Source organism: Anser anser (genome assembly GCF_964211835.1).
Source record: "Anser anser genome assembly, chromosome: 7".
In the NCBI taxonomy this organism is placed as follows: Eukaryota; Metazoa; Chordata; class Aves; order Anseriformes; family Anatidae; genus Anser; species Anser anser.
Window position 1 is genome coordinate 23,010,766 of NC_139727.1, and position 21,872 is coordinate 23,032,637.

The 21,872-nt window shown below is 44.4% G+C and overlaps 1 protein-coding gene across 5 annotated transcripts in view; it reads left to right on the forward strand.

The window, feature by feature from the left end:
- The window catches only part of LOC310902209 (cardiac-enriched FHL2-interacting protein), a 113,003-nt gene extending 101,302 nt beyond the window's left edge, over positions 1-11,701 (forward strand). For 2 of the 5 annotated variants that reach the window (XM_083843367.1, XM_083843368.1), the window contains 2 exons: positions 3,039-3,204; positions 5,003-11,701. In XM_083843367.1, coding sequence (XP_083699493.1) covers positions 5,179-9,822 — 4,644 coding nt within the window. In that variant the 5' untranslated portion in view covers positions 3,039-3,204; positions 5,003-5,178 and the 3' untranslated portion in view covers positions 9,823-11,701. The remainder of the gene's footprint in view (positions 1-3,038; positions 3,205-5,002) is intronic. The other 3 variants (XM_083843370.1, XM_083843369.1, XM_083843371.1) reach the window with 2 other exon arrangements.
- Positions 11,702-21,872: the final 10,171 nt, after the last annotated feature.

Sequence of the window (21,872 nt, forward strand, 5' to 3'; positions counted from 1 at the left end):
TCCAGTGCAATGACCAGTTGTCACAATACCTGAAGTCACCTTGTTCTGTGCTAGTCATTTCTGTCAGTGTTTGGGGTCTTCGATATAAGCCGGATAGCCCCAGTTCTCCATCCACCATCAGCTGGAGCAGGTGCTTTTATTTCAGTAAAGTGGTTCTTCTTCCATTGAGCAGGAGAACTCTCTGTGGCTGCCCATTATGACCACAAAGCATAAACGAAAGTGATCTTGCTGGATGAGGGAAACGGAGACTTGTGCTAACAGTTTTTACCTTATGACCGTCTTAATGCAGAATCAGGATGCCTTTGAAATGCCTCAGAAATGCCTTTCCTGATGGTTCAGGGAAATGTGGATAGAGTATCACTGTCTCTCTTGCCAGGCAACTCCACTCCTTGGTGAGGACGTTGTGGTCTTCCTCCCAGACCATGTGCCCTGAGTACTGATTAGAAAAGACAGTGTTTGTGGAGATGCCCATGCATTAGGGCAGGTCAGAGGGAGCACTTGGCTACGATGCAGCACAGTATGAGCAGCCCACACACTCTTGGCAGTCCAAGCAGCTAGCAGTCACCGCAGGGCTCTGGGTTTTGAGCTTCCTTGTGGATGGATGCCATACAGAGAACACCACATGAAGAAAGCAGCTCGCAAAGATTTAAAAAAAAAAATACCAAACTTCCCTCCCTCTCCCTTCCCTTCCCATCCTCAAGGGGAATGCAGTGCTGCTGACTTCAGACTGCTATGTAACTTGCAAAGGCACTGCCAAAATGCCACCGCGATGTCTCACGGCAAAACATTTCAGCCAAATACCAGCCCAAGGGGGGTGGAGGAACCAACCATCCCTTTCTGTATTGCAGCAGCACTGATGTCACACACTGCAGCCAACTTTGCTGGTTCACCCAGCTCCTGCCTAGTGAAAACAGTTGACATTCAGTTTGTGCCAGGCCAGGAATAGTCTCTGTAACTTAACCTCCTCATCACAACTTGCTAGGCATGTAAGAGAGCCCCTGAAAAAAGCCTCCTTTTTAAAAGGGAAGGGAGTTTGATTTCTGATTAAGCTCCTTGAAATCTGTGCATTCATCAAAGCTTTTCCAGTAGCTTGTATCAGATGGTACCTACTGCAAACACCTGAGATGTTTCTCAGCACTTCCCAAGCAGTTTCAAATGTTCAGATTTGCTTTCTTCTATATTGAAAATAAATAGACTAAAATCACATATCCCAAATTTTAGAACTAGCTGAATCTGGAGCTAAGTTCAGACATTGTACCTTGCTTGCAGGCTGCCATACTTGTCCAAATAGATAGAGAAATGTGATTTCACCAGGTTACTAAACCAGCTATAAACAGCTTTTTTTGCCCAGCAGTTTGGAAGCTGATGTTATACAAATATAAGGAATAGTTAGACCAGTACAGTCCTGCTATTTCAATTCAGTCCTTGTAATGATCTGCATCTTGAACACTTGGTGTAGGTACATCTTTTCCAACTTGAAACATTACACTACCCAAGTGCTAATATTATGTCCAGGCAAGACAAGGATCTTCACAAGGGTTTCAGAGACAGTGACAGTCGCTATTCTACTTTAATCAGTGGCGCTGAGTTGTTTTTGTAACAGTGACTCCATCTAGGAAAATAATTGCTGAGATTACATCACAATCCCCATGTTTATTGTTACCCTACTCACTTTTCAGCAAATGTTCTCAGTTTACAAGGGACAAGATGTTTCTTCAGACCTCTGTCCATGATATCTGAAAGCCAAGCTTCCTCCTAGTTCAGGCATCACCACCAATAAATAGTGATAAGCATTGTGCCACTGGAATTCAGTCAACAGCTCCGTTGATGAGTGTGCCAGAACATAATCACATGCTCCCATGGCTGTGTTGGCTTCGCACAGTTAAGAGTACCACAGAAGCAGTAAAATTGTAATTTAATCTCTGGGCAAAGAGATAACCAAGTACACATCTCTGTGGCGAGGATGCCCTTTTACATTTCTCTGCAACCAAATGTAGCATTTTTTGGTGTTTCTTTGCTTTCACTTTTTTTTTTTTTTTCCAGAAATCTTAAAAAAGACTGTGGAAAGTTCCAGTTGGTACAAGCCTGTCCTTAGACTAACAAAGACAGCCTTACTTCCTCAGATAAGGTGTAGGAGACCATCCCAGAGGGCAAGCCCTTGTTGCCCCTTTTGCCAGTGTGTTTTGACTGCTGCTGACTGACACAGAGGTTTCCTTAGAAGAGCCTCTTCCTTCAGGAAAATCTACCCTACCTACTCCTATGTCCTGTTTGCACTACCTTAGTGCCAGGCAGTACTCCCTGTAGGAAATAACTATTGTCTTGCAAGTATTAGACAAGCTAGCCTGAAATCCTTGGGAGTGTCCCCAGCGAATGGGCAGCAGCAATGCATGTCTGCCATAGCTGAACTTTCCTTTAGCATCTCCTGATTCTGACTCATGCGCAGAGGCAAAAAGATGCTTTGTTTACTGCCCCTCACCATCCCAGCTGTCCACCTTTGCTCTCCTTTACAACAGAGGCAGTAAAAACAATGGGTTTTCAGGTCTCAGCTGCTTCAGTTCCCAGTCCAGCAGATGGACATCTGTCTGTCCTTGTTGCCAGTAGGAAGTCAGATGCAGCTGGAGTGGAGGCACACATTTTCCTCTGCAGTCCCTCTGGAAGAGTAGCACATCTGGGAGGTAGAGAGCAGCAGGAAAGAAGTCATCTGTCCCAATCCCTCCTTTTAGCCTGGAGAAATTGCCCACCCTTTGGAGTGGGCAGACTGCTAGGAAATCATTGCTCACTCAGCAGCTGGTCTCTGGTGGGACGACCAGAGTGTTGAAGGTTGTGACTGTTTTTTGTGAGGAACCTGACTGCACTCCACAAGCTACCAAACCCTCAAATTATCGGTGTGGGATGGATACCTGTCTCTTTTGGCTAGAAATTTTGTAAGTCACTCCTGAAATCATTGTAAAATGTAAATGAACAAATGAGTGAAAGAGTAGAGCATGTGAGAAAATCTTCAGCTCATGCAAACAAATGCTTTTGTTTTTGAATTGTAGAACTCAAGATCAAAAATGCTGAAGGTTGGAAACATCCCAATACACTACTTCTGTCAAATCTACATTGTTGGACTGTTTTTACCTCCACACTAAAGATGGTCAGAGATGAAGCCAAATACGAGCATGAGAGGAAGTTCTAGAGATGAGAAGCAAAATTACATGGCAGGTATGCACCTGTATTTCCCTCTCATATAAGAGTTAAACATCCCAGCCAAGAGCAGGATGACCTTTCTCTGGTCTTTTTCTTTTTTTTCTTTTTTTTTTTCCTTGCTGTATTATACACAAAAATGTATGTAGGGTGGAGAAAATGAAGCTCAGTTTTGAAAAATCTTTGTACAACATAAAATGGAGAAGCTCTACTAAGCTCTTTTTATTCTGGTGTAAATCTACTGTAGTTCTGCATAAGTCATTGGAATTGTATAGCTGGGAGGACGGAATCAAGATTCACTACGATAATTTAAATTTATAAATAGGTTGCTTTTTTTTTTTTAATAATAAAGGAAGGTGAGGAGTGTTTTCATTTCAAGAAAGAACTGTCTGAGTAAACTCAGTTGAGTAAGCCTGGTTTCTCTGACTTTTCATACTTGGACTAGCACTGAGTCATTATGGGGAAAAGGCGCCCTTTCCAAGAGTCTCATGGAGACATGACAAAGTGGAATCATGGATCTGGGCACCTGGAGGGTCTGAAATCTGGATTTCATTACTCAGTTTTATAGTAGATTCAACCTGTAGATGGGGACAACCTCCACCTGTGTAGAAGCTGGATGCTACTGTAGATGTGAACTTTGCTGTTTCAGATCATCACAAGTAAATGAGGCAATTCTACCAGGAAATGGAAATACAGATCAGACTTTCTTTAGGGAATGGGTTTTATATGGTTCTTGAATATGCTTCTAAACTGAATCTCACTGCAGTCTAGTCAATAGTCTGCTCAAGCCCTTGAGTGTGAGAATAAGTATCTGAAGAGTTTAGAGAGTAAACTCTAAAGGGTTTTAGAATATACATTTCAAGTATAGCTGAAGGGTCTATTTTGCTTATATTCATTCCATCCGATGATTCCCCCACCCTGTCTTCAGGCTGATGTGGAGATAGATATTGCTGTGGACTCTGCCTTGATATTGTATCCAGGGATTAATGGAAGGCTCTGATATTTTATAGTTGTGTGGAACGGGTTACCGTTTGCTCTCATCAGTTCTGGAACTGAAACCAAATGTTCTCTGTGCTCCTTTACTGGGACTGCTAGAGTCCCCTAGGCACTCCTGCCTTCTGCTGGCTAAGTTGATATTAGCAGGCTCTTCGGTTTCAATATACCGACCCAACCATATCTGGATATGGGTGGCTAAAGCATTTTACCTCAGCAATATTTGCTTGGAACATGCTAATGCACAGTAAATTATTTTTTATTATTCTTTATGCTTTAGCTGCAGTGCCATTTTGCTTTCTCAAGCAACGGCTGTGCTCAGGGTACTAGTCACAGCAAAGCTCCAGCCTGACACAAGGAAGTTCATTTCTCTAGACATAGTATGGATGTACTACGACATTCTTTGTTGAAATAGGTTTTCTCTTCTTTCATTACTGTTTTACTTTTTTTTTCTGGCAAAAAAAAAAAAAAAGGCCAACCTCCTTAGCCAAACACTTGCACAGCACTCGGAAGTGTTAGTGGCTAGAGGTATGCAAGTGAAAGGACTTGAAATTTGGCTCTTAAGTCTTCGTTTAAGAACTAGAGTAAATAATCTAATGTGAAATAATTTTTAATGACACTTTCCAGTAACTAAACTATCTACTGTGAGCTACGTGAATTGACTGAAATAATTATTTTTTTTCATGTTGTTTAATGCATTCCTAGCATTTTTTTAGAGCACATGTAGGAGCAAATTAGTCAGTGACTGGTATATCTGGAAAATGCTATTTGTCTAATAGTGTTACTGTATAAAAGTGATAATTCATGTTTTTTGGCTTTGCAGAGGAGAAAGCTTCCTTCACCTGTTCCATAAGATGAATCAATGTGCAGCAGCACTGTCTGGACGAATTCCCTTATGCTTGTAAATTGCAAACGGCTGGAGCTACCCAACATAGTCATCTGCCTGTTTGACACCTGAAATTAATTGTCTGGATAATTCATTCATGACTCCCATGAACAATGCAGGGAAATAAGAAACATACAGAAGGACACAGTGACTCCTCAAGTATTGGGAGTCTTCTGGATGATGCAGACCGAGAGGTGAGCAGCCTCACAGACCGGGCTTTCAGAAGTCTGTGTGTGGCAGAACTTGAAGACTCTTACAATGAACCAAATCTTGCCATTTCACCTGACCTTGCCCACCAGTTCTCTGCTAAATTTCATCCAGGGACATTAAACCATGCCATCAAGCTAACAGCAAGCTGTAACAAGCTAACAGCAAAAAACCATGAACATACAACATGGGCTTCGACATTCCAGCAGTTACCAAAGTATGCTCCGGAGGAGAAAAAGATTGCTAAAAACAATACCCTTGGCACAGAAAGGAAAAAGCTGAATTTGCCAGTCCCTGGTCCAAGGAACAATAAACATGTTTCAAAAGTGTCCTCATTGATTAAGACATTTGATAAGACTGCAAACCAAGGGTCAGGAGGTTCCCTGATAGCCATTAAGCAGCCCATTAAAAATAGCTTTCAAAAAAGTAAATTAAATCATGGAAACAATATGGCTTGCGGGGATGACACAGCTATTTTGAGCATCCACAAGGAACTTTCTGAATTTTCTGAGGATAGTCAAGATAGCCACTGCCTTACTGGTAAACACGAGCCACAGAAAAGACGTAATAAAATAGATCTGAGTTATTGTGATTCTGATGGTTATTATCCTGTGCTGATTGAGATGTCAAAAATAGCCAAGTCAAATTTTTCCCGTTCTTCTAAAAAGGCTTTGAAAAACAAAAATATGAAAGTTAATGAGCCAGCAAAAAAAGGCAATTTTCTTCACAGTGAGAATAGTGCTTTTGAATCATGGAAAGTCCATCATAAAAAATTGACTGAAAAACAGGAATTTGTTGATCTAATAACAGAAAAGGAAGGTCTTACATACCTTGAAGAAGCACCGTTTAATAAAGGATCCCACACAAGTGAACATAAATTGCCACCTGACCAGACCACTCTTGCCAAGAAGCAGGAGAAAGATTTTCAGATGGAGCCAACACCACCAGAAACTGCGTTCAGCACCCCCCTCCCAGCTGTATTTGTACCTCAGGGCACCCTCCATTCAGGAACTGAATTTCGTGCTGCTCTTCCTCCTGCACCCCCACCTAGGATCCATGTGCACCATGGTCCTCCTCGGCCACCCCCAGTCCCTCAGGCGCTTCCTCTTGCAGCTCCCACCCAGCAGAGCCATCCCCCAACACCCCCCATCCGTGAAGCCCCTCCTGTACCACTGCCCCCCTTGCCAGCACAACTTTCCCCCCTTGCCATGTCCCAGGCCTCCGTCTCACCCCAGTCTGTGTCCTCCAGGATGGTTTCATCCTCACCTGTGTCCCAGGCACCTCTCCCACCTCCACGAGGTCACCCACCCACCTTAACTGAAGAGGAAGACATCAGTCCCCAACAGGACACCGTCTGTCCACCCTGGAGGAGACCAAGGACTACAAAAGAGGCATATGAGAGGAGACAGACTTCAAAGGAGAAGTTCACAGCCAGCGATGAGACATGCTCATTGTCTGAACAGACGACTGGAGCCAAAACTGATCTGGACGTGACTCCTCTGGCTAAACAGGCAAACTCCCCTGGATCAGCCAGTCCCACTTTCAACATCACCGAACTCTTAACACCCATCATACCACCAAAGCAGGAGGTGGACCCCATGGAAGGTGAGCTGATCCCACTGACACCTCCTCCCACTGACAGCGTGGCAGAGAGGGACGATGAGGCGTCCGGATTTGGTGATTACAGGTCTCGGGATAGTTACAAGGCAAAAGCATCAAGTCTGTTATTCAACTTGAAGGATGTGCGTAAGCGTGTTAAAAGCATTTATACCCCTTCTCCTATGTTGAGGGCCCTGGAGAATAAAAATAAGACTAAGGAAAATATACAGGAGAATATAAAAGTGAATGCCTCATCGTCAACTTTGCAAGAAATAAGTAACACAAGTATTGCAGAGAAAGACGAATCGAATGATATAACTTCTGTATTGTCTGAATGTGTTCATGAAAAGGACAATAAAACTGATTTAACTGGACACTTTACAGACAATTACCTGACTTTGAGTTCACCCCAGACAACAGCGGACCTTTTATTTCACCAAACTGGAGACAATTTGCAGCAAGATAATTCAAAACACAAAGATCTGGTTAAAAACACAAGGGATAATGAAAACTGCCCCATGTTCAGGCATCAATCAGAAGAACCCAATTTAAGAAAAAGTCTGCCGTATCCAGCACTGAAGCCATACAGTAGAGGCCATGCAGATACAACAGCTGGGCAACCTGTGCAAAAACCCAGCTTCCGAGCTGAGGAAATTGAGAGACAGGCTGGTCATCAGGATGAAAATTTTGCTTTCAGAACCCTTCCAAGCCAACTCTCACCGGCAGAGGACGTGCCTTACAGTGACATCCAAAGCAACGTGGCAGTCAGTGGCCATGAAGCACAAGGCAAAAGAAGCCCCAGCTCTTCTGAGCAATCTTTTGTCTCCACAGTAGAGCAGCCTTTTCAGGAGGAGCCGTTTCCACTGGATCCCCTGATACAGAAGTCAAGCCTTCAAGAAAGCCAGCGGAGTAAGGCTGAAATGAGTGCAGACAGTGAGAAAAGCCATGAGGAGAGAGTGAAAGCAGCTGGGGAAGATGAACTGCAATATTATGCTTTTATCAGCCCTGGTACTGGTGCAGCAGAGAGTAGGGAGGGTAGGGTTACTGGGAATGAACAAAGGAGCTTGATGAAAGAAAAAATAAGGCAAGAGAAGAAGGAAGAGGCCAATGGCATGGATTCTGCTTCCGACAGCGTAAAGGACACCTCCACCCCGAGGTCTGAGGAGACACAAACACAACCATCTTCAAGCTCATCCAAACCCTGTCTGTTTATGATCAAAGATAACACATTCAGGTCACCTCAGGTAATAAGGGCTGTCAAGTTGCCCCTGTTCAGGTCCTTTTCCCTGGATGATACAGTGAGCAACAGTTATAAGGAAATGGAAGGTAGACTTGCATCCTCAGCAGCACACAGCAAGCAGCCCCGAGACACGTTGCACGCCCAGGAGCGAGGCTGGTCAGCATTGAGGCGCAGAGGGCAGCAGAATGTGAGGGAAGGAGCAACTGATAAAGAGAGAGATGCCAGGGAGTCTGAATCTACTTCAGCAGCACTGGACCCCAATCTTCTGGAAGATACAGAGAGCTTTTCCTTAGGGAAGCTGATGGAAGAAGATGAAGAGACATGTGCTTTGTTAAATAAATGTGGGAAAATGAATGAGGAAAGCGTCTGCAGCAGTAAAGAGAAGTCCCAGATTAGGAAGACAAGACACAGCTTAACACAGCCAAATTTGGGTCTGAAAAATGACCAAGCAGAAAACAACCCCAGCTATCCCATAGAAAGAAAGACAAATTACTTTAAGAACCATCATTTATCTAAACGCAAAGGTGGTTCTTGTGCGAAAAAAATAATAACTAGGGAGACAATTTCCCCTGTGACTGGCTCCATATCAGAGGACCACACATATTCTCCTGTATCCCATGAAGTTTTAGAGGAAATCCTACACATGGAAGGTGGCCCGGTTTTGTTAGACAGTCTCGAATGCTCTGCTGTTACAAGCCCCAGGTCGGGAAGCACGATGCACTCACTAGTTGCCAGTTTACCATCAGATAAACCAACGATTTCTAGCCTTGGAGAAACAGAGGATGCAATAAACCCTGCCTTGCTGAACATGACACTGAAGAGCCAAGCTGATATTTCTGCAGAAGAGATACTTGATTCGACACAGAGACATCTTCTACTTGATTCTGCAGGGGAAGCTGAGAGATTGGAGCTCAGGGGACTTGGGGAGAGAGGAGCAGGAAAGCCTCCCGCTGTGCCACCAAAAACAGAAAAGGCACTGCGGCGGGCCAAAAAGCTGGCAAGCAGGAGAAAGAAAATGGAAGAGCAGCAGAAAAAACATCAGACAGAGCATACAGATGCTGTAGGGAGAAAGCCTTCTCATTCTGGACAGGCACTAGTATCTCCCTCGCCCTTGGGATATTCCCCTCTCTATCCTGCCCCTCACTCAGCATTTCCTCCTACAGAAACCAGTATTGGAAGACTCAGTGGTGCATCAGCAGTAAGCCCTTCACCTTCTTTAACCCAGCGTAAACTCCTCCAAGACCCTGACTCTGGCCAATACTATGTAATTGATTTACCAGCTGAAGTTAATTTAAAGACATTTTATGACCCAGAAACTGGCAAATATGTTCAAGTCTCAGTCCCTTCCTTGGAAGGGAATTTATACCCGCCCTCCTCTTCTGAAATTAGGAATTCTCCCTATGCCTCCTACCCTAGAGTGTTGCCTTTACCAGCTTCATCTGTAGCAGTGCTGAAGTCACCTTCTCAGCTCTCTGAACCTACGTGGTTAATGCCGACTGTGCCAGGAGAACCACCTGAAGATGGCCAACAGAATTACAGACGCACTGAAACTGTGGATACCCAGCCCTATATTGAACCTGTCTCTTACTCCTACGGCCAAGACGCTGAAGAAACTCAAGTTCACTTAGGAAAGGACGTGAGCCCAACCCCAAATACAGACCTAGTGCCCCTCACTGATCTAGATGATTTTGTTGCTGAAGGGGTATCCTGAAAACTGAAATAACGAAACATGCCAGCTAGTGTTTTTAAGATCCATTTGGACAGACACACGCACACACAAGCACATGCAGATTTTATGTTTGTACAACACTATATGTCTGAACCTCATTGTGGTTTGGGTGGGAAGGAAAACGAAAGCTCACCGTGTTGAAAGATGTGAGGTGATGATCACTCTTAAGAAGTGTGAAATTGAGTAAGCCCCAAATCATCAGTGAGATAAAGGGGCAATGCCAGCTAAAAAATGAATACAACAGTATGAAGCCACTGCTTGCTGCTGCTGCTGCTTTGCCATTATGGTGGCTGGGATTGCCAAAGCAAGTGTCCTTTTGCCCAGATGGGCTGCATGATGTATGACAGAAAGTAAAACCTGTGAAACCATCCTGTCCATCCTATGAGACCTAGGAAAGAGTCTGCATCTCACAAACTTTCCTCACTCCCTGCCTTTGAAGTGTATTGACAGGTGGAAAGCCTATGGCTACAAATATGCCATAATAAACCTGAGAGTCATTTTTTGCACACACTGATTACCCAGATGTTATTGACAAGAAGATTGTATACTGGATGCACTATACAGCAGTCATATTAAAGAAACATTTAAACAACCAGAATACATTTGCAGCTGCTCTGGACTTCTCATATACCTTTGCAGTATCCACTAACAAGCTGCTGAATTCTTTATATTTTTTGATAATCTCCAAATATGCTCTTCTAGAATCAGGGGTTATTTATAATTAAAATTTAAACTTCAACTTATCTTGATACTTGGCCTGAAATATTTTGGAAAGGTGCAAGGCTGAATGAAATCCCTTAACATTATTTAATTTTTTGTTAGGATGAGAAGACTTATGCTTATTATAATTGAAATGCTTTTTGGTTTGGTTTGGTTTTAGGCTCCCACTGAAATGCAGTGCTAACTTTTAAAACCTGAAAAAAGTTGTTTCTAATTTTGGTCTTATGCAGTCTGTGATTTAAAGAAAAAAAAAAAAAGGAAAAAAAAAAAAGATACAACACATCCAAAGTACTAATTTCTAGAAAAGTGCTTCTTTGAATTATCACTATTCTTTGAAAGCTCTATATCAAACTATAACTCATCCTTGCTTAAGATCTTCTTTATCATCATAGATAGTAGAAGAACCTTGGTGAAAAATGTAATGTGCCTGCTTATAAATATCTAAATTTGGAGTATTGTTTTCCCTTTTTCCCATCTCATTTGCATAGTTTTCTCTAATTAAAATTGAAGTACAGGAGTTCAAAGAGCAGACATTAATGTCTGCAGACATTAAAATTTTTAAACAATTTTGACTTGGAATTCAGAAAATGCAGTCTCCCCTGTGACAGGGTTTGTTTTGAAAGAAATAAAAAAAAAAATGAAAATCAAGAGTGTTTCAGGAATAAGGATGGCTTATCAGGCTGTTATATTAAGAGAAATGGCACCTATTATGAATGTTTTTCTTCTATTTTGGTCACAAATATTTTACTAAACTGACATGGGGCCATTTTTGTTGTACTGTTACCTGCTTTCACTGTATATCATAATGCCTATCCAGCGTAGGGCAGAATGTCATCATGTTAAAATACTGAGAAATGGATTTATTGAAGTTTTCCGTGGTACATTTAGACAGAGACTATGTAATCTGAAACCCTAGCAGAGTGTGCAAGCCATGGTTTTGATTTGATATTACAAATGTAAATGCCCTTAACAGCCACAAGTCAAGAAGCAGGCAAGTGATCAGAAGACATAATAAAAGCATGCTGTCCAAGGGGAGACTATGGATACAAAGTATCTGTGCACAGACATGAAAAAATGGTAATTTGATAAACAAAATATATAACTGCATTAAAGCAAACAAACAAACCAACCTTTTGTTTGATTAACTGTTGTTCATTTTGTAGATGTCCACACTTACCCTTCTGCACCCTTTTCTTTTGAGTTTCTTCTCTTAGTGTGGAAAGGGGGATCCTCCAGTATACAACTTCAAGGCATGTTAGGAAATCAGGGAGCAATTTTCACTTCTTGTGAAGGCAAACTGAAACCTGGGTGTCTGAAGAGGAGCCAGTCCTGACTTGGATACCAAATACTTTTGGCCAATCCTTTCTGTTAGCTTACGGGAGCTGCATTCACAGCAGAGTGGCTCTCTGAACTTGCACATGTTCCAGAGGGACTTTTGGCCTAAAGAATTTGTAGCTGGGAACCCAGAACTGGGAAACTTTAAAAACAAATGTGAATGTGTTTCTCATCATATAACCAGAGCTGTCCCCAGAGTGATTTGCCGCCGGGAGTGAATGATGTTATACAAGTGTTGCGCTAGGTCCCAGCTCGGTAATGATTCCGTTTGAGGACGAACCCATCAGCAAACCTGTCTCTGGCCTAGATCACACTATTGGCCAGCTTCTTGCTAGGCTACAACACACACACATACATGAATATATGTACTTATAAAGCTGCTGCTATAAGAAGACAGCAGTAATGCTTGTGTTGGTGAACACAAAATGTGCATTAAAGGTGGCCAAATTACATCTTTTCAAATAACAAATATTTACCTTTCCTTGTCCACTTCTGTTTTTTTTTTGTTTGTTTTCTTGGTTTTGTTTTCGTTTTAATTTCTGCTTTGGGAAATCTGAGTCAGATGGACAAAGTAACAGCTGTGAATTGACCTCTTTGGGAGACGAAACCATGGGAAATGTGCAACAGCCACCAGGACAGTTTTTAAAAAGCACTGTTCCGTGATGCCAATGACCATGACATTAAATCACAGGATAAAGGTGTCTAGGCAAACTAATCTGGTTTCTGCCTTTCAGCAGCCTGTGGCTCGGCATGTAGGGAAGCCCAGCAGACTGTAAGGAGCCATTGCTTTCACTGCTCCCTTCTATTGCAGTTGCATGCTGCATTTCTGAGACTTGGTTGCAATGGTTGATCTTCCTTACAGGCGTGACAGAGGCAAATGCAGGCCCAGAGTCCCAGGTGTCCCTTGGCTTGGCCCTGAACCACCTCTCTTTGAACCTTTCTCTTTCTGGGGCAGCCCCAACACCTTTCACTCCCCTTGTCACACGGCAGATGGGGACTGCTGTCCCACAGCCATGGCTCTGTCCCAGGAGCTTGGCTTTCCTCACGTGAAATGCTGCAGTTGTTTTAGAAAGTGCAGTTTAGTTGAAATGGCCTACATGTGTGGATTTTACCATCTCTTCCTTAGGTGTTCAGGGACTTCCTAAACCATTTTTCCAAGAAAACGCGTCATTATTAATTAATAAACCAAATAAATGGGACTTATTTTACATACTGGAATGACTTCCAGTAAGCTCTTCCATTGTAATTATATCTCAGTGTAGTTTTATCTCCAGCCATGCCCACAGAAACAGTCGACAACGGAGAAGTGTGTGTGTGTGGTATACAATCAAAGGCCTAGGAGATGATTTGCAGGACTTCCTCCTGCTTTCTAGCCCTCCTAAGGAGAGGGAGCTGGAGGCCGGGCAGGAACACCTCACACCAGCACTCCTCCATCTTTCCCGCCACCTTGCCATGTGAGGGCCGCGGCCTGGCCACCAACCCTGTGGTGAGGTGCCAGCAGCCGGGCCAGCAGTGCTGGAAGAGGGTGGCCTTCCTGCCACCACCCACAGGCAGCAAGGCTTTCACACCTCCCTGTCCTGGAAGTTACCAGGTGTCTAGCTTGGTGTAACTCAAGTTTGTCGCTACCAACCACTCCTCCAGACTATATGCACTCTCCCAAAGAGAGTGGGTTTTGCATTTCTCCTCAGTTTCTCTTATTGTCTGACGCATTATAAAACACAGCTGAGACTCTTCTCAAAGTGGTTTCAGCTCAGTCCTTGTCCAGACTGGCAATTTCATTCTGATCTTCCCTGCCTTGAACCCTGACTAGCCAAGCAGTCCTCACTGACCATGAAAAGGTTACTGTGATTTGATTATAACAGAGCGTAAACAAAAAAGATTACCATGATTTACCAGAAATATTTCAACAGATTTGCGTGTCTGTATTTCGGGGGTATAATTTGTTTCCTTCTTGAGAAAATAAAGACCTCTAAGTTTGATCTTCAGTCTCACTCAAAAGCTGCATCAGAAGTTGGTGATATTGTACAAGATGGGCTACATGAGCTCTAGTGAATGCACACAAATGTGTAATTTGGAGAAACTGATGTGCATCATCAGTCATTTTTATTAAGGAAACTCTGTTTCAGAGCCTTACAGGAGACAGAAAGAACATGGAACACTTGAGTAAATTGAACTTTAATTTTATTTATTTATTTATTTATTTTTGTGAAATGCCCATTATGACAACAGAGGTCAATGATTAATTTATTTTGTCTTTAGGCTGATTATTCTGGTCTTATTATGATCTTATATTCACCATTGTCCCCTGGTATTAAAGATAAGAATGTAATTATGGGGTTTAAATGGGTAGGGAATGGATGAAAATGACCTGTGGTCTTCCCCTGCTTCTTTTTGATATTCTCAAAGTTTTCATGATGTTGATTTTTTGCATTAGGTAGTCAGGTCTTCAGTACTCTATGGGCAATTAGAGGCTTGTTTCTAATATGTTACTCAACATACTTAGAAAGCAACATTTCAATAGTGCAGAAGAGAAATCATTTATGTCCCAATTGCTTAAAGCTCTGTGTTTTTATTAAAGCAGATTTAACTCAAACCTTTGGGGAAGCAGCTTGCCGTGCTAAAAATTCAGCACCTTCTCATGTCAAAGTCCACTAGCAAAGATGAATATATTGAGACCTGAAGTACTTTGAAAGGAAAAGAGGAAGATGCTGTGAGATGCAGGGTTGATCTTTGAAATCTTTCTGGCAATGGAAAGAAGTTGAACTCTGGTAAAAAGTCAAAAATGTTCAAACCCAGGGTATGCTTTCATAAGCCAGGGCTTGTCAAAGTCAGTCTTGCCCTGCACAGGCCAAACTCTTCCCTATGCTCACTTAGACTCCCCTTTTCTGAAATTCCCAGTGTGTGCCCACTCCCACCCACTGGCATTCAGAGTCAGAGCCTCGTCTTCTCTCAACTGCCCCTCCAATTTCTTAAAACCGGCACAGGGGATGACAGCATTCAAAGCACAATAAAAAGGGCACCCTGCTTTTTTGCTATGCTAGTAACAGCAGGTGTAGTCATCAATGACAGGGAGTGTTTCAGGTAGACCTGGGTGGCCTTGTTCAGGATCTTCCTTACATTGACAGACCACAGATGGCACGGTCAGACTCTCAAATAAGCAGTGATCCTTCCTTCTATTCCAAGCACTGATGAGCTGCAGAGGTTATGGAATGAATCCGGGCCAAGGGAGACTCATTCTGTGACTGCACTAAGATTGCTGAAAGTCCATTGGCAGAATCAGTTTCTGCTGGCGAGCACTGCCTGGATCAGGTCTCCTGGGACTGCATCCCTTCCCAAGGAATGTGGATGGAAACATTTCAGAATTATTTGGTGTCAAAGCTGGCTATGGCTTCTTCCACAGGGAAAAGTTGGAAAGAAATTATAGGAGAGTATCATATATAATAATATAGGACAATGTTATTGTTGAGAATACTTTGATACATGGATGTAGGCTTATATATAGACGTATCTAGGTATGTCTCTATGTCTATATATAGTTATAGATATAGTATTTATGTTATAACGAAATGTCTGGACATGATCTAAACAGTGGCCTTGAACTGTCCTTTCCTTCTCCCACCTGCTGATCTGCGTGTCCTGTTACTTGCAGGGTCTGTCCCAGGGGAGCTCCACTTTCCCTGGGGCTTCCCATGTACCCTGGGCACATTCTCCTACCCAGGGAGGAATAATATTTATCTCTTTCCATATTCTCATCCAGGAATGGGGGGTGTACCTGGGATGCCCCCATCCCTCTGTCTGTCCTGGTGGAGGAACAAGCTGCTGCCCTTCCCCTCCATGAAGCCACTGCCTCGCCAGCCTGAGACACAAACACCTCTCCTGGCAGTGAGCTCAGCCCCAGCACTCCAACCCCGCAGCGTGACCGGCCCCAGAGCCAGTTCGGCTGACAGGCAAACCTCTCAAATCAGCAACCACTTGAGCCCTCACATAAACCAAGCAAGATCAAATACCAGCTAAAGCACTGGCCCCAAAACCTACTGGCACAGCATGCCGGTCCCAACAGTTTCCTAGGAGCAGCAAAATTCCCTGCTTAACTACACAGCTACCTTGTACTGCTGCTGCCTTGGTACCTGCCCTGTGGGCTGTGAACCTCAGCTTCCTGCCCATGTTTGGGTTTGTCCGCTGCTCTCTTCTGAGCTGAGAAATTTCTTGACTAATTTTTTACTTACACATACATACTTACATGTATGTAAGTATGCAATGTATACATAATACATGCTTACACGTACGTAAGTAACGCATACATGCTTACATGTATGTGTAAGTAAACAGCCCTAAACCTTTCTTTTGGCTTGAAATAAATTTTTTAAAGAAATCATTCATTAAGAAATATACATTTAAGAAAACGGAACTAGAGGAAAAGTTTTCAAATATCTTAAGATATTTCTAATAATATAAAATGATTTGTTATTTTGTGGTTTGCTGGGCTGAAAATTGTCTTGGCATCGTTAATTTTGTGGTTCAGTTTGACGTGGGGAAGAGCTGTCACCAAAATATCTGTGCGAGGAGGAAACAGCACTTGGCCCAGCCCCAGGCAAGGGCTCCCAGCACCGGCTGCCACTGCTGAGCCCCTGCAGAGCTCCCTCTTGTGCTGGACTGTCCGTATCGGGTATAGCTGCCATGAGACCAGCTCTGTGAGGACAGTCTTGTTATTAATGCTGGGGGGCTATTCCTGCTGCTAACTAACCGTGTTTTCAAGTGGTAGAGGAACTCAGTTGTGGTTTTATATCCTTCTGGGCATCCAAGACGTGTTTAATGGTGTGCAATATCTGCATCCCTGGAGTATAGTAAGTGAGGTTATCTGATCGTACTCAGCAGGACACTAACCATGTTTAGACTTGTCAATTTTTAAGCTTCTCATCTGAAAAGCCCAAACAACAGCCTGGTCTTTGAAAAGCTTCTGGCCACATCTGCGCTGTGAGAGTGGCGCTGATGTAAGGGCAATCGTGCATTTACACTGTGCTTGAAGCACGCCTTCAGGCGGCAGAGCTTCATCAGCTTTGTACCATGGCAGAAAGCCCACCCTCTAAATAAATGTAACCCAAGTGGTAAAACAAAGGCTTTGTATGTGTGCCTGCATCCATACTATGGGTGGTGCTGGAACAGCCATGTAGGCCAAGGCCACGTACCCCAATAGGGCTGAGCAAGAGGAAGCCCATGATGCCATAGATAGAGCCTGATCTTAAATCCAGCCCTAATAAAACTAAACCCCCACGCACTCTTAATTCCCTCCCCCAGCTCCACCCCCCCCCCCCCCCCAGTTCCTCCCACTGACAGCAATGCTAGGAGCTGAGCTGGGAAAGAGATGGTCACAGACAGACAGGGGAGGGAGGAGAGAGGGACAGAAGACCAGTGTACTTAGCAGGTGTTGTTACATAAAAATAAAAAAAAATAAAAAAATAAAAAAAAAATAAAAATAAAAAAAATAAAAATAAAAATCTGGCCAACGCAACTCTCCTCTGTAGCAGGTTTCTCATGAGCCTTATTGAGCTGTGGCCCAGATATATCCACCCCGACGTGCAGGAGCTATTTTGGCTGTGGATGTACATGTCCCAGACACAAAGACTATGGAACCAAGACCATGATGTTGCCTTCCCACAAGGTGGGGGTAGGAGCAAGGTGTATCCAAGACCTTGGCTCCTCTTTCCTGGCTCATTAATGAGATTCTAAAATCTAATTAATAATGATGACTCTTGTTTGCTCATCCCTTTCCTGCTTTCACAGTGTGTGGCAAATGATGTATTGTAGAACAGAGGAGAACTGGTGTCACTGAAGGCATTTTTATTTGTATCTAGCTGATTCATACAGCTGGTGCAAAAGCATAGCTCTTAACTCACTGGAATATTTTTCAGAAAGCTTGATTTGATCTGAGCTGGATAGAAATTGGAAGGTTTCCAGAGTTTCCGATAACCAAGAGGCTTCCCAGCCTCAGCATCTCTCTAGACACTTGACATTTGTGCAGAGCAGCAGACCTAAGACATTTAACAAAATGTATCAAATCCAACTACCACTACCTCAAAAGATAATTTCTGCACAGATCTCACGATCCATTTCTGTGGGACGAACAGCGTCACCTGTATCTTCAGATGTACTGCTCCTCTTCTCTGGTGACACTGCAATGCAGCCAAGGCAGCGTGACATGGGGCAGCAGAGTGACACAGGGGTCCCGGGTGGCTTGTGAGCCCTCACTGAGGGGACAGCAAGGCTCCCACGGAATGGAGGCGGTTATTAGAGGAGACCCTTTAGCAAGAGATATCCTCATTGGCTTGTCTGTACTGGAAAAAAAATGAGTTACGTGCTGAGTAAGAGCTGATCCTCCTTCCCTTCCTGCCAGCCTGGCCACAGGCTGTGAGCTGTGTCACACAGCCTCAGAGCAGGGCAAGGACAAACACTGTGCACTCCTCTAAATGCAGGTCCTGAGCCCTCTGGAGGGAAAGCCCACCAAAAATGGATGAAGCCGAGGCTTGCTAACCTTGCCCACATGCATACACGCAGACGAATGCCTGGCTGCTGCTGGTGTTAGTCCGAACAACAAGCTGCGCCGTGGATTTGGATGACTCCTGGGTTCAGCCCCACAGGTGAAGTCCTCAGGTATTCGGCTTCCTGAGTAGGATTTTGAAACTTTCCTTTCTGACCCCTGTTGGACTGTGACTGTGAAATCCTCCCTGTAGAACTCCTGGCTCAGTCCCAGTTAGGTTTAGCTGTAAACAGGAGTAATGGTTCGGAGGAGAGATAGGATCAGCCTCATTCTCCTGTAGATCTTCCTTCCCTACCAGCAGCCAATTTCTTGCACAGTGCTACAGAAAAATTTCTAATAAAAATGAACAACTCCCAGGGACACTCCTATCCCTTGCTGTGCCAAAGACTGGTGATCACAGCAGCATCTTGCATCTCAGTTCTCAAGCATCTGCCAAAGCCTGATGGCTTCAGCCAGCACGACAGAGCAAGGGTGATCCAGCTGTGATATAACAGGCACAGCTCAGGTTCCTGGGGAGTCTTCTTTGCAGAGATGGGCTTCTTCATTTAATGGCCCTTGGATCTTATTTAACACATCGGCTCATGTACCGTGCGGGTGTAAAGAAGCTGTGTGTATATAATAAAAAACCTCAACCTATTCAATAGCTAGGGGAGGCCTAATAAACTTGCCACTATAGCAAGTGTTAGTCTCTGAGGCCAATACCGAATGCTGGAGTTTAATAAACAAATATTCTGAAGCAGAAAACCAAAAGGTAAACCAGTTCACCTGACAAAGCAAACACAATGTAATTAGAAACAAAATTTTTTTCCTGGCTCCCAAGGACCAGTGTCTCAGGCTGGCTGTGTCTGGGCTGCCTTCTGACGGCCTTCCTAAGGCTGCTCTCAGGATGCACTTGCTGACACCAGCAGAGATCTTGAAGCCACGGTCCCAACCTGGGCTGAAGGGCATGGCCCAGAGTACGCAGGAACTCGCATACCAGAATAGACCTTGGCAGCTAATGAGGCGTATTTGCCCAGGTCCCAGCTTTCAGCCCCATCAGAACAGAGCTGGGGGGGAATTAGGGCTGGAAGTGATTCAGCCTGCAGAAAAGAGCTGCATTTTGTTGTTCTGCATGTGAGAGAACTCTTCTGGGCTAAAATGACTCAGGTGGTTGTTTTTTACTTTCTCTGTTTCATGTTATAGTTGTTACAGCAGTATTGCAAAAGCACTGGCTGCAGAAGAAACCATCAGGGTTAAATACTGATAAAGTCATGCAGGCCAATATTTTAAATCCTGGTGACTTTTAGCTGTTACTTTTTTACCAAAGGAGACCTGTCACAGTTACAAAAACTGATGTTCAGATGTCTGAGATATCAGACCAGCACCTACTTCTCTCATGGCAGAGAGCTCAGGGAAGGCAACAAGGACATTGTGGTTGGATTATTAAAATATTGTTGACACATCACTCTCAAGTAAGACTAGATTTGCCATATGCCAAAGGGAGTCTCATTCTCACAGGCCAGATCTATGTAAAAATTTCATTGGTTGGTATCAGGAAAAGATGGTATTTTGTGGTAATATGGTCGCCTGAAGTCAATATTTCACTGCAGTGAAAAGGAAGTTTTTAACTGGAAAGAATAAAGCATTGTTTACTGCAGAGGCTGCTCTTTTATTTATGGCAGGGGTGTCAGACTCCTCAGTGGAGAGGTCTGAATTATGTACTCAAAGCTCGGGTATAAATTCAAGGCTTCTCACTTCCCCCCGTTCACACGCTGCTCCCACCGCACGGACAATCAGGCGCAACAGGATCTTTATTGAGTGGCAGCTCCTTTAGAGGCAGAATGTGCCACAGAAGCACACCACAAGCATTTCATCTCCATCCTCTGCTCCCTCGTGGTCTGCCCATCAGAAAATGACTTCCTCCCGCACTGCCCTGGCTGGTTTCTGCTGCAGGGAGGCAGGGAGCGTGGTGGTGGAGGAGGAGACATGAACTGAGGCTTTTATTTGCTCTCTGAAGTTCGGGAGAGTAGCTGCCCTGCCTGCACAGGAGGGCTTGACAGCATTCAGCATTGGCTCTCCTGTCTTCAGATCCCCATGAACACCCCGTTGGTTTTTAGATCTGTAGGAAGGTCCCACTTCGGTCTTCCAGGGGAGAGGAGTGACACACACAGCCCTAGTGAATGCCGCCCTCGCTTAAGCAAGCACAAACTGCCTGCAGATACAGGCTTTTGTCCATGGCCCTGAAGAGGGACAGGGCGACCCCCCAGGAGGTGGGGAGAAAGCCTCTCCCAGCTTTCCAGGGGCGGCAGCCTAGGGGGAACACAGAGGAGAGGGCACTGATGGCAAGAGGGAAGAGTTTGATGGTATACCAAGATCTTTTTCTGCATGCACATGGCCTTCAGCATCATTGTAAATAATACTCTTAATAAAGAGCCAATTAGCCTAACAATCTCATTACTATCCAGCATGCAGCGTGGGAAGCACTAGCCTACGGCATAACTGAGCAAAGGTGCATTCGCTGCTTCCCATTTCGTGCTATAATGTGGATTGGCATAAGGAGGCCTAGACAGATGTGCAAGGCAGAAAGCACGTGGAGGGCTGAGACGATGGCATGCAGCCTTGTAAAGAAGGCCCCAAGGCCCAGCAGGTTGCACCAGCCCCATTAACAAACCCAGAGCAACGTGCTGCAGGACCCAGGCGCCGCGAGCTGTGTGCGGAGCGGATTAGGGACTGTGGAGCAGAGGCAACAGAGCTGGGAGCTGGCCCATGCAGGGAAGAGATGAGAGGAAGTCTGAGCTCTGTGGATGTGTGTGACTGCCTGAGGAAAGAAAGAGCCCAGGACTGGAGATGCTTTGCCAAAATCATACAAGTGGCACTTGCACAGAGGCCGTTCACGCTGCACCTGGCTTATGCCTGTCTGGAAATGCTGAGAATTACTGCATGGGATCTAGTGATGAATGCAGTGAGACATTACGAAAAAATCTTTGTCTTACATCTGTCTCTCATACCTTGGGCTTCCATTTTTCCATTACAGAACTGAAAAAGTGTCACGCAGGCTGGTGTCGGAATAGTCTGCTTGTAAATCATCCCCCTGGGCTGGGGCCTCGCACGCTGGGGTTCAGCCTGAGTGGCTTTTTATAGCTGAGTTATAAACTTTTAAATGCCAGGCTTAATCAGAGCTACCGAGATGGCCATTACAGGAGTGGTTTAAGTGGCACAGCCCTGATATATGGCAGCACAGGAAGAGGGCAGGTGGCTCATTCACCCCGTGCACTGTGTCTGGAAGGGAGCCGGGCCTGGTGGCAAGAAGAGGGCACGACTGAAACACATCTCTTGAGTTTTGCTCTTGCCCTTGTGCCACTGCTCTGCAACCAGAGCAGCTAAAAGACCTGTTAGTGAATTGGCCTAGGGTTAAACAGGATGTCATGCAGTCTCAAAATGTACAAACCCGAGTGCTTCACTT